Source organism: Tupaia chinensis, unplaced genomic scaffold (assembly GCF_000334495.1).
Source record: "Tupaia chinensis unplaced genomic scaffold, TupChi_1.0 Scaffold000548_1, whole genome shotgun sequence".
Classification (NCBI taxonomy): Eukaryota; Metazoa; Chordata; class Mammalia; order Scandentia; family Tupaiidae; genus Tupaia; species Tupaia belangeri.
Window position 1 is genome coordinate 33,582 of NW_006160060.1, and position 11,662 is coordinate 45,243.

At 49.4% G+C, this 11,662-nt stretch overlaps 1 protein-coding gene across 7 annotated transcripts in view; it reads left to right on the forward strand.

The window, feature by feature from the left end:
- The window catches only part of RABL2B (RAB, member of RAS oncogene family like 2B), a 28,167-nt gene that overhangs the window by 13,865 nt on the left and 2,640 nt on the right, over window positions 1-11,662 (forward strand). For 3 of the 7 annotated variants that reach the window (XR_003550922.1, XM_006157559.3, XM_006157560.3), the window contains exons 1-5: window positions 152-350; window positions 1,368-1,525; window positions 6,593-6,622; window positions 8,080-8,159; window positions 8,957-9,036. Coding sequence is in view for 6 of the 7 variants with exons in the window: in XM_006157559.3 (XP_006157621.1) it covers window positions 300-350; window positions 1,368-1,525; window positions 6,593-6,622; window positions 8,080-8,159; window positions 8,957-9,036 (399 nt within the window). In the remaining variant the exon portion in view is untranslated. Of the gene's footprint in view, window positions 1-151; window positions 351-1,367; window positions 1,526-6,592; window positions 6,623-8,079; window positions 8,160-8,869; window positions 9,037-11,662 lie in introns of those variants that run through there. The other 4 variants (XM_006157558.1, XM_006157561.2, XM_014591260.1 and 1 more) reach the window with 4 other exon arrangements.

The window sequence follows — 11,662 nt, forward strand, 5'->3', positions numbered from 1 at the left end:
TTTGGGCCCTGGCACTTCCCGGGACTGTGCTGGAGACCGCGGCTGCCTGGGGCTCCGGTCCTGCCTCGCAGAGGAGCGGCTGTGCGGAGGTTCTGTGGGGGGCTCGTGGCGTTGGTGGTTTCTTGGGGCTTTCCACGAAAAAAAATCTTCCGCACTGGGCCGCTGTCATCACTTCCTGTGATCCCGGTGCAAGGCCTGCTTGGGGCGACTGGTCAGTGCGTGCGAGTTATTTCTGCTGTTCTTCATCCCTCGTTCCTGAGCCCAGCCTGCTTGGAGTTGGGCAGTGGCCATTCTTGGGAATGTTTGCAAGTCTAATTCTGTGTGAGCGGAGAGGAGCAGAGCTGATTACAGTATGTGTCCGGAGGTACAGGTGGGGAATGGCAGGAGCATTTGGAAGGAGCAGGACTTGGGTGTTGGTGTTTAGGTGTTCTTGGTCTGCCGCTAGTCTGCTGTCCAAGTACGTGAGCGATTGCATACCTGAGTCTGGCACCCAGAGAGGTCTCAGGGAAAGCACAGTTTGCCTCCTGAGCATCTAGCAGATACTTGAAACTAGTGGAAGGGAATTGCCCCGGAGAAGAAGGCTGGGGCGAACTGCTGTTGAGGGAGGGAGAGGCAGCTGCAGATTGCCATAGCCTGGAAGTAAAGGAGAGGTGAAAGGCACAGGGGAAGAGGATGAGGAATGGTGGGCTCAGTCCGTGGCACTCAGTGATGGGAGCTCAGGCTTTGTAGGAGACAGTGTCTCCCACCAACCACGTGCTTTCTGTCCCTGTGTTACAAGTGAGAAACCTTTTGTATGTTGGACTTGCAAAACGGCAACATGAATCGAATGCTGTCTGTCCAGGTATGGAAGTGTGGCCTTGAGCATACCTGACAAGGACATGACACAAAGAAATATCCGGGAACCAGCAGTTAGCGTAATGGCTATGTCGCTGGACTCCCACGTAGTCGACTGCGGTTCGCGTCCCGGACCCGGTGGCTTAAAACTCACGCCGGGCGCAGATGCGTGCGTGCCTAAGATCCTGAGAGGAGAATGGAGGAGGAGAAGGGATTGCGGCATGACCATCCCCCCTGGGGGATGATTTTTCGCTTCCTGTCTCTATGTCTTTCTCTGTCTTTCTGGCGAGCGCACACGCCCTATGGCGAAAACCTCTCAAAAAAAGAAAGGAAGAAAGTCCCTACGAGGATCTTGTGAGGACAAAGTAGTAACCCAAGGGCTCAGCATGTGGCAGCTGAGTTGGAGGTGAACAGAGAAGGGTGTAAGTTATCTAAGTTGTCTTCAAGCTCCTCTGTCAGTGGCTCACTGTATCTAGGAAGAAGAAAAAGTAGAATTGATTTCTCTAACAGCAGCCTCTCGTTGATCTTCTCAGACTTCGACAAGACCCCACCCCTGGGCTGGGCCCCTCTTCAGCTTGAAGTCAATGGCAGGGGACAGAAGCGAACCCTGCGACCTGGACCAGGAGAAGTATGATGCTGATGACAGTGTGAAGATCATCTGTCTGGGGGACAGTGCAGTGGGCAAGTCGAAGTATGTTGGGGGTGAGACCCTGAGTGGATCTGGGGTGTTAGAAAAATCCTCCAAAGGCCAAGAGGAGCCTAACTTCCATGAGCTGTGGGAGAGTTATCTTTGCTGGAGCCTAGACATGCAGGAGGGAGTGAGGGGAGTCAGCAATTGTGTGTGTTGGTGAGAGGGCAAAAAATCACAAGGACTGAGGAACTCGAGCATTTTCTGTGACTCCTGATGGAAGACATGGAATGGCTCAGCCTAGAAACTACTGAAGTAGTCTGGTGTGAGCAGGTGAGAAATGGGGTATTCCTTCAGGGTGGATGACCATGCCACAGTCCATCTCCATTCTTCTCTTGGGATTCTGGACACTCTTACACACATGTCCAGCATGTTCTTCAAGAAAATGAGAGAGCAAGCCACCAGTTCTGGGACTCAGACTGCAGTCAGCCTTGTGGGAGTCCAGCCCCTTAACCACCACGCCACCCACTGGCCCAAGGAACACCTGTTTAATAGTCAATAACTTAGGGGACCAGCAATTAGCATAATGGCTATGTCGCTGGACTCCCATGTAGTCCACCACAGTTCGTGTCCTGGACCCAGTGGCTTAAAACTCATGCCGGGCGTGTGTGCGGGCGCACCCAAGATCCCAAGAGGAGAATGGAGGAGAAGGGATTGCAGTGTGGCCATCCCCCCTGGGGGGTGATTTCTCACTTTCTGTCTCTCTATCTCTGTCTGTCTGGCGAGTGCACGTGCCCTATACCCAAAAAAAAAAAAAAGTTAATAACTCAGCGCTGCAAAGACCTTATAGGGCAGAGCTACCACAAATGATAAGATTCAGCTGTAATTATTGTTTTTTTTAGGCTCAAGTCTGCCATTTTTGGTTTTATCTTCTGTTTGTCATTTCTGAAGTTTTTTCCCTGCCTTCCTATGTGTTACTTAAATTTATATTCTATTCTGGTTTACTGCATCTATATAATTGAATGCATCTCTCATTGTACCACTTTCATGGTGGCTAGTCTAAGTATTATGTTAGCTCACATATGCCTGCCTTTCAGTCCTTGCTGTTGACACCTATCAGTTGAAGTGTAGACATCTTACTTCCTTTTATGTTCCTTAACCTTCTGCTGTTCAGTTATCTGAAGTATTTCCTCTGCGTACAATGACAACCCCATCATACAGAATTAAAATTTTTGCTTTAATAATCAAAAATAATCTTAAGTTTTTAAAGGGGAGAAGACAGTCTCTTGGGTTTATCGGTATTTTTTTTTTAATGTATTCTTTCTTTCTTCCTGATGTCCCAAGGTTCCTTCTTTTACTGTCTTCTTTCTGTTTCAGGAACTTCTTTTAGCTGTTCTTTTATGGTAGGTCTTCAGTAAACAAGTTTTCATTCTTTTCCTTCATGTGAGAAAGTCTTGATTTCCCCTTCAGTCTCAAAAGGTATTTTCACTGGATTTTAGATTCTGGGTTAACAGTCCTTTCCTTTCAGTTCTTGAGAAACATGTGCCACTTCCTGATGGCCTCAACAGTTCTGATGAGAACCTCCCTATCATTCAGAGGGTCCCCCATAGGTATGAGGTTGTTTCTCTCACTGCTTTCAGAGTGTTCTTTGACTTTGGATTTCAGGAGTTGATGATACTGCATCTTGGCGTGAGTTTCCTTGCGGTTTTTTTTTTTTTTTTTTGTTTTGTTTTGTTTTGCTCAGCTTCTTGATTGTGTAGGCTTCAGTCTTCTGCCAAATTAGAAAATTTTTAACTATTTCACCCATCACTATCGCCTTGTCCTCTTTTCCTCACCTTGGAGCCCATTGACACAAGTGTCATCTTAGAGCCCATAGACGCCTACAGCTTTGCTCATCATGTTCTTGTTCCTGTTCATATTAAGCAATTTCTTTTTTTCCATTCTAAAGTTCAATAGGGTTGTTTTTTTTTTTCTTTCGCTTCATGCTCTCCATCTTGCCATGAGCCCATCCGGTAAATTTTTCATTTTGGTTTTTATTTTCTGATTGTTCTAAATTTACCATTGGATTTTTCTTTATAGCTTTTATATCTTTGCTACAAAATAGTCTCTTTGCTGAAACTTTGTGCTTCTTTGCCAAGACTTTGAATTTTCATTTGGTTTAAGTACATACCTAATTGCTCATTAAAGCTTTTTTTAATTTGCTAGAGGGTGCATTCCCTCATGGAAACAGGCTGGAGGTGGAGGGGAGGTGATAAGAAAGCATCCTTTTTTTTTTTTTTTTTTTTTTGGAGAGATTTTCACTGTAGGGCGCCTGCGCTCGCCAGACAGACAGAGAGAGACATAGAGACAGAAAGCGAGAAATCACCCCCCAGGGGGGATGGTCACGCCACAATCCCTTCTCCATTCTCCTCTCGGGATCTTGGGCACGCACGCACACGCGCCCGGCGTGAGTTTTAAGCCACCGGGTCCAGGACACGAACCGCGGTCGACTACGTGGGAGTCCAGCGACATAGCCATTACGCTAACTGCTGGTTCCCAAGAAAGCATCCTTGATGGGAGATGGCCATACCACAATCCCTTCTCTTCCATTTCTCCTTGCAGGATTTTGGGCACACATACAAGTGCCCAGAGAGTTTTTTTAAACTTCCAGGTCTGGGACTCGAACTGTTCAGTCAGCCATATGGAATCCAACCACCTCATCCACCATGTCTTGCCACTGGCTAGCCCCATTAAAGCATTTTTATGATGGCTATTTTAAAAAACATTGTCAGATAATTGTAATAGTTATATCATCTCATTGTGTGTATATGTTAGTTGTCTTTCTCATTCAATTTGAGACCTTCCTGGTGCTTGTTTTGAGGAATGATTTTCTGTTGAAACTTGGACATTTCGTGCGTAATGTCAGGAGCCTCAAGCCCTTATCTAACTCCATTGTAACTGCTTGTGGCTCCGCTTCAGCACAAATGGGGAGACCCCACCCACACCCACCACCCCTATTCTTTCCTGTGGGAGTGAAGCCTAGACTCCCGTGGTCTTCACATGGCCATCATGGAGGTGGGGACCCACTGCCATCTGATGGGGAAGCAGGTTCCGGCCCTGCTTACTTTCCATCACACTCACCCAGTTTGGAATGCCGTTGGGTATCTTGTTCAAGCCTCAGCCTCTACTGAGAAGTAGAGGTGGACCACGCTTTTTCCATGGTGTCCAGGTGGTAGTTACAGGTCAAAAGTTTTCTGTCTTTCCAGCTCACCCTTGCCTCTTCTTTTGGTTGGAGAAAGCAGACTGTGTGGGTGTTTTGATGGGTTTTGTCTGTTTCCGTCGGTGTCCGCCACTTCTTCATCTCCAAATCTGGGTGTCTGAAATACAAAGAAAACCTGGGGAACACTTCATTGTCATTCCTCAGGTCCTTTGGTCTCTAACCAGTCGGTCTTCTATTGATTTCTGTAATGTCCAGGGTTTCTTGTTCTTAACAGGAAAGTGGAAAATACATATCTACTTCAAGTGGAAACTTTAAGACTTTCTTTTCTTTTCTTTTTTTGGAGAGGTTTTTGCTATAGGGTGCATGCGCTCACCAGAGAGACAGAGAGATAGAAAGCAAGAAATCACCCCCCGGGGGAATGGCCATGTCACAATCTCTTCTCTTCCATTCTTCTCTCGGGATCTTGGGCATGCACACACATGCGCCCAGAGTGAGTTTAAGCCGCTGGATCTGGGACGCGAACCACAGTTGGCTACATGGGAGTCCAGCGACATAGCCATTACGCTAACTGCTGGTCCCAAGACTTTTTTTTCCCTCTTTATTCCTGATAGAGCACATGCTTGCTCACATGAGTGCAAGGAGGAGAGTTGAGCACTCTCCACAGGGTCAGACCACATCACAGTCATCTTCCTCCAGCCCATCCAGTCCCACCCTGAGCACTTTCATTTGTGCCTGGTGTGTTTTAGGCTGACGACTTGGCCTAGAACTTGAACCACAGTTGCCACACTGAGCAGGCACAGTGCCAGCCTCCTGTACTGCACTGGACTTCCATATTTTCCATTTTTAAGTATCCATTACACTTACTTTTCTAACTTATGGGTTAAGGCACAAGATCCCACATAGCTTGCTATGTTTGAGTCCCAGACCCAGAAGCTTGAAAGTCACACTGAGCATCTCTTCATACATGCCCAAAACCCCAAGTGGAGACTGAGAAGAAGGGACTGCAGTATGGTCACTCCATGGGGAGTGATTCTTATTCCACCTCCACCTTCTCTCTCTTTCTGTCTCTGGAGAGTATACACGCTTTACAGAAGAAAAAAAAAATTAGTTTGTTTTCATTTATGACTTAATTGCTTTATGCTTTATGTTCAAAGAACATGATCTTGATGATACCTTTTGAAGAAAGGGTGTTTTTTTCCCCAAGATTTACAATAGGCTAGTTGGTGGTCAGTGGTTATGAAAGCTGGAAAAGGATGTATATTCTCTCATTAGATTCAGAGGTATGTACTAAATTAAGCTTACTAACTTAATTCCCATTCATATACCAAAATACTTATGGGCACCACTGTGCCTTCAAAGTCACCACCCTAAGCACTCTGATGCAGTGATGAACCAGGAATCCAGAAACTGCTGTCATACGTGCTCCGTTCCAATTGAGAGAGACAGTAAATATGTACAGTTCCCAGCATTTCAGTCGGAGCTATGTGTGGGGCAGCTAGGGATGAAGGGCTATGACATGGGTAGTACTTTCCTGCTATAGATAGAGCTGTCAGGTGTGACTCTACCTCTCCAGTGACATCTAAGCAAAGACCCACACAATCTTGGGGAAATAGTTTTCAGTCAGAGAGCATAGCCTTCCTGGCCTGGTTCTTCATGCATAGAACCAGGTATTTGCATGCGTACCGTAGTGCTGAGGTGGAAATAATAGACCCAAGAGCTCACATGGGCTGGTCTGTGTCCTTGTAGGGATACGAGGGTATGAGGGGACAGTGATTCCCAGGTTCTAGGCTCATCCCAGAACCTGTATGGTGTACAGCAAATGGGAGAGGGGAACCACAAGGAGTGTCCAGGTTGTCACCCCGGCAGTGATGAGGAAGGGACAAGGAGGAGATAGGAGTCCCACTTGACCACTGCGCTCATTCTCCTTACAGGCTCATGGAGAGATTTCTCATGGATGGATTGTATCCTTTCAGCATGGACATACCCCCTTGTTCCTGTGGCCTTTCCTATGCTCATGCATCTCTACCCACTGCCCTCCCCTCGGTGCCACTGGTCCAGGGATGGGGGGTGCAGCGTGTGCACAGGTCTCATTCACTCTGGGTTCCTGCCAGTTGGTGCTCACGACATCAGACAATCAGTGCTGCGTGTTCTGGAGTTCACATTGGCTATGTTACATGTTAGATGCAGTAGAGTGGCTAATAGTCCCTGGTCCAGACCACATACTGAGGTCCAGATGCCACCTCCTGCACCTCAGCCACTCTGATCTTGGGCAAGTCACTGAACCTCTCTGGCCTCAAAGCTTAGATCCCCCTAATATTTAAAAAATCTGATACAAATGAACTATGTAGAAATATGAGCTGCCATCCCCTCCCTCCCATGAATTGTAGCATCCTACCATCAGAAGGTTGTTGTTTGTTTTAAGGGTTTTGCCATAGGGCATGTGCGCTCACTAAAGAAAGACAGAAACAGTGAGAGAAATCACACCCTAGGGAGGCTGGCCACGCCACAATCCCTTCTCCATTCTCCTCCTGGGATTTTGGGCATGCATGCACATGTACCCCACATACTTTTCAAGCCTCCGGTTCTGGGACTCAAACCATGGTCAGCCATGTGGGACTCCAGTGCCTTTACCACTGTGCCACCTGCTGGCCCCACCAGATGGTTTTAAAAAGCTTCCTAGGTGGATCTGCTGAGAACCTCAGGAGAGAGGAGGTCTATCCATGGATTGCTCCTTCCCTGGACCAAGCACCCCATGGCTGACACCATCACCCAGGGACCAGGCCATTGTTTGCTCTGCTTTGTCCCAAGTGCCACACTGCACTCAGCCCATCTGTGTGAGCTCAACTTTCCTAGCTACGCTGCCGTGTCTTACAGACTTAGGAGGCATTATTTCCCCAGGGTTTTTATTATTTCTGTTTCACATACAGGCAGACTACAGTTCTTTGTTTTTTCTTAAATAAATCTGGTAGGTTGAAAATCATGCCAGGCATGTGTGCATGAAGCAGACTATAATTTATGAATAGTTTGTCAGCTCTCTAACCTGCGGGAGCTTCTTTTCCCTGGAAGGAGGTCAGAATTTCCTTTCCAGCCCCCATGAGTACCACCCATGAAGGAGTTGTGGCACCATGGTTGCATCTTCAACTACATGCTACTATTCATAGCAGCTTCTCTGTAAAATTCAATCCCATTCATAACCTTGGATTCAGATGGCCAGGATACACCTCCAGCCCCTCTCACTCCTCACCCTTCCAAGGAGCATTTGCCAGTGACATTTGAAACTGGTCCTCTGTCTGCAACATTCCTTTGATTTAAAGTATAAGTAAGTTCAGAAAGAAAAGGAGGGAGGGCCTATTCTAGCCCACTAGACATGCCTTACTTACCCCCTTGTAGTCACCTTTGCTCCTTAACCTGAATACAGTCAGCCACAGCAGCTATCCACATATGCCCTGACCCTGTACAAGCACACAGCCACGGTGGACGGCAAGACCATCCTTGTGGGTGAGCAGGATGGGGCTGAGCCATGCTGACCCTCAGAAAGAGGAAATGGGAGCAGGGTGGAGGTGAGAGAAGGTCCATGAGAGACAAGGGAGCAAGTGAGACCCCAGGCAGGAGCAGGCATGATGGGGGAACTCCAAGAGCCAGGGGCCAGGGAGTGGGGCTGGGCCTCCTGACCCAGCGTCCAGACCCAGTTGGTGTGCAAAGCAGGGTTCAGAGAAGCAGAAGGTGGGAGTCTGTGCTTGCCAGAGGGCAGAGGAGCACAGAGGTCTTTGACATAACAGGGGCTTTCCAGTCTCAAAGCTCTCACTCAGCCAGCGTAAGTCAAGAGATGACAGGTGTGTGAACGTTATATCCCATGCCAGGTTTTGGCCTTCCGTGAAGTCAGTCTTTTCCTTGGCCAGGCCCATGCCCTGCCTGACTGTCCACCATTTGTGGTCTTGGCATGTGGGAATTCAGTCTGGTTTAGGCCTTCTAGGGCCCTGCATCTTGTGTGTGGGCACAAAGGGACACCTGCTTTCTCCTTGTGGAGCTTCCTGTCGTATGTCCTGCCCCTGGCTCCCGGCCCTCCCATGCACACAGGTATGTACAAACTCAAGCACACCCAGGTATACTGCGGACACATGGAGCTGTGTGGTCTCCGTTCCTCCCGGTGCTCTGCACGTGCACTCACGTGTGCTGTGGTTTTTACCACGTATGTCGTGTTTCTACAGACAGAGACTTGCACAGAAATGCTTGAGACGTGCGGGACTCTCTGCCCTCCTGCCCGTTAAGAGGTCCAAGTTGTGTTCACATTGCAGACTTCTGGGACACAGCGGGCCAGGAGCGGTTCCAGAGCATGCATGCCTCCTACTACCACAAGGCCCACGCCTGCATCATGGTACGAAACCAGCTGGGAAGTGGGTGAAGGTGCTGGGAAAGAGAAGGAGTGAGAGGGCCTGTTCCATCCCACTGGACACCTCTGGTCTGGGGAGTGAGAGACCAGGGGTCCAGCAGCCCTGAGCTCTCCTACGCCAGCCTCGGTGCTGCTGGGGCAGGGCATAGCTGCCCAGAGATGCTTTAGCCACACTGTCCCCGGAGCTTCTGAGTACAGGTGTGCTAGGCAAGCTTTCTTCAGGTGACAATAGGGAAGAAAAGGTGAACTACCATCTTGGGAGAAGCAGCAAGCTCGGGGCTTCAACGTCAGGCAGATGTCACAGAGGCAAACTGGATGGGACGGTGGTGCAGCCCTGCTGGAGCCCCACCCTCTGACGAGCAGCCCAGGGCTCCCTCAGCCTTGCCTGCTGCTCTTGCCTCAAAGCAGACTAGGCTGTGTGGAACCTGTGGTTCCCAGGAAGCCTCAGCCTGTCACTTTGCTATCCAGGACAGGCCTCAGGGTTCCATCCAGTGACCAGCAAGACCTCAAAAGCAGCTGAGGGGAAGGTGAAGAGGGCCGTGTGACCCTGTGTCCTGCAGGGCTCCTGCCCCTGACCACCCTGGCTCGGTTCTCAGGCCACCTCTTCAAGGTGTTGGAAAGGAGTGTGCGTTTCTTGGGGTCCACTTGCAACACATCACCAAAAGTGTTAGCCCTCTCTAGTCACCTGCTTTTCTGTATTATAAACTTGCAGTGATCACCAGGTGAAAATATCAGGCACTCCAACGTCTTAGAACAGCGTTTAAGGTCTTGCTTTCCCATAAAACCCAAAACACCGTTTTCGGATGAGTCAGGAATCCATACCGTCTGGGGTCTCAGCTGAGAAGACTCCAAGACTGGATCCCAGGCTGGAGCCATCTGAACCATCCACACACGTGCACAGGTGGCTGCTCCTGTGCATCTCTGTGCTCTGGGTGGGTCTGGGTGTTTGCAGTGGTATTCAGGTCCGTAGATAGAGCGTTCTCAGAGAACAGGTGGGAGTTACACCCTGGCCGTCATCATGAAAGGAAGAACCATGCTGCTAGGTGGCCAGTCACATGATGAGAGCACGTGCAGCGGTTGAGCCGCCATCACTGGGGTAAGGGACTTGCCAAAGCAGGTGCTCTCACCTCCCCTGTGACTTCCTGCAGCATGAAAGCCTGGCCTGGGCACTGAGGGCACAGACAAGTGTGTCAGGTGCTGTCCTGCACACTTCATGCCCTTCCCAGCCCACCCTAGTCACACCCCTGCACTTGAAATTCTACTCGTTTTCAAGCCTTGCTTAAATGCACTGCTTCCACTAACATTTGTCATTGGATCACTCTGTGTGCTCACAGCACTCCACTCCTAGCACAGACTGTGATGTGCACATGCAGGGTCTAGAGTGCCAGGGCAGAAGGACCCAGCTATTGCCCCAGGAGCTTACCAACTGGTGGGTACAGACACACATGACAGTGAGGAGGATAGTGAGGGCTCTTCCCTCTAGACTCTGTGCAGATGAAAAAGGCAGGAGCTCACCACCTGACTCCCCCCACAGTCCCTTAAGCACAAAATCCCTTGTAATTTTCCAAAATTTTAATGCTAATAACTAAATGGGCACTGAGCAAAAGGGAGTGATAGGCAGGGCAGATCAGAATGCATAGTGCCAGGATCTGACCTTCAAGAACTGCAAAGGTTGTTCCAGCCATTTGGTTTCAGTCCTGCTCTGGCGTTTGTTATCTTGAGCTCACCTCCCTTCTCAGTGGAAGTGCCTTCTTCCTGTCTCGGACATCTGCATCAGCTCCTCTTGGACCTTCTGAGGGTCAAGGGTGTCTGTCCTGCCAGCATCTCTGTCTCTGAGGTGCCGTCAGCCCCAGCTGCTGTCCATGGTCTGGAGGTACAAAGTGCTCACCTCTCTCTGACCATGTTGGGAGCCGGTAGTCACAGAACTAGGGCTCTGCTCTACCTTGAAATGCCAATGGGAAGGCTCCTCATTCTAACTAGCTCATCCTCAGCTCAAAACAAGACACCCAACAGCCAAGACTAGACCTAGAAGATGCCCGAGCCTGGTGTGAGACAGACTAGAAGGTTTATCACAAGTAAGCATTATAAGAAGGCTTTATTGGGAATTCAGGACAACATGGCTATTTGTTGGAATTGGACCTAGGTCATTCCATGGTGGAGACTTTAGGTGGGCTCTGCTGCTCTCGAGATATGGCAGCTCCAGACCCACTCACCTCCAGGCAGGGTGTGTTGCTCCCATGACGGGCGAGCATAAGGACACCCAAGTAATTTCCCGGATTGTCATTGTCTCCTGGACCCACCGACAGCTGCCCAGGAGCAGTGTTGGCCACAAGTCTGTGTGGAAGGTCCACTTTCCCAGAGCTCTAGCAAGGACTTGAAGGGTTCTTGAGGCAGCAACTTGGAGGTTATCTTAAAGTTCTACCCTTAGCGGGACCAGCAGTTAGCATAATGGCTATGTCGCTGGACTCCCATGTAGTCAACCATGGTTCGTGTCCCGGACCCGGTGGCTTAAAACTCACGCTGGGCGTTTGTGCCCAAGATCCCGAGAGGAGAACGGAGGAAAAATGATTGCGGCGTGGCCATCCCCCCGGGGGGGGGGTGAAGTCTTGCT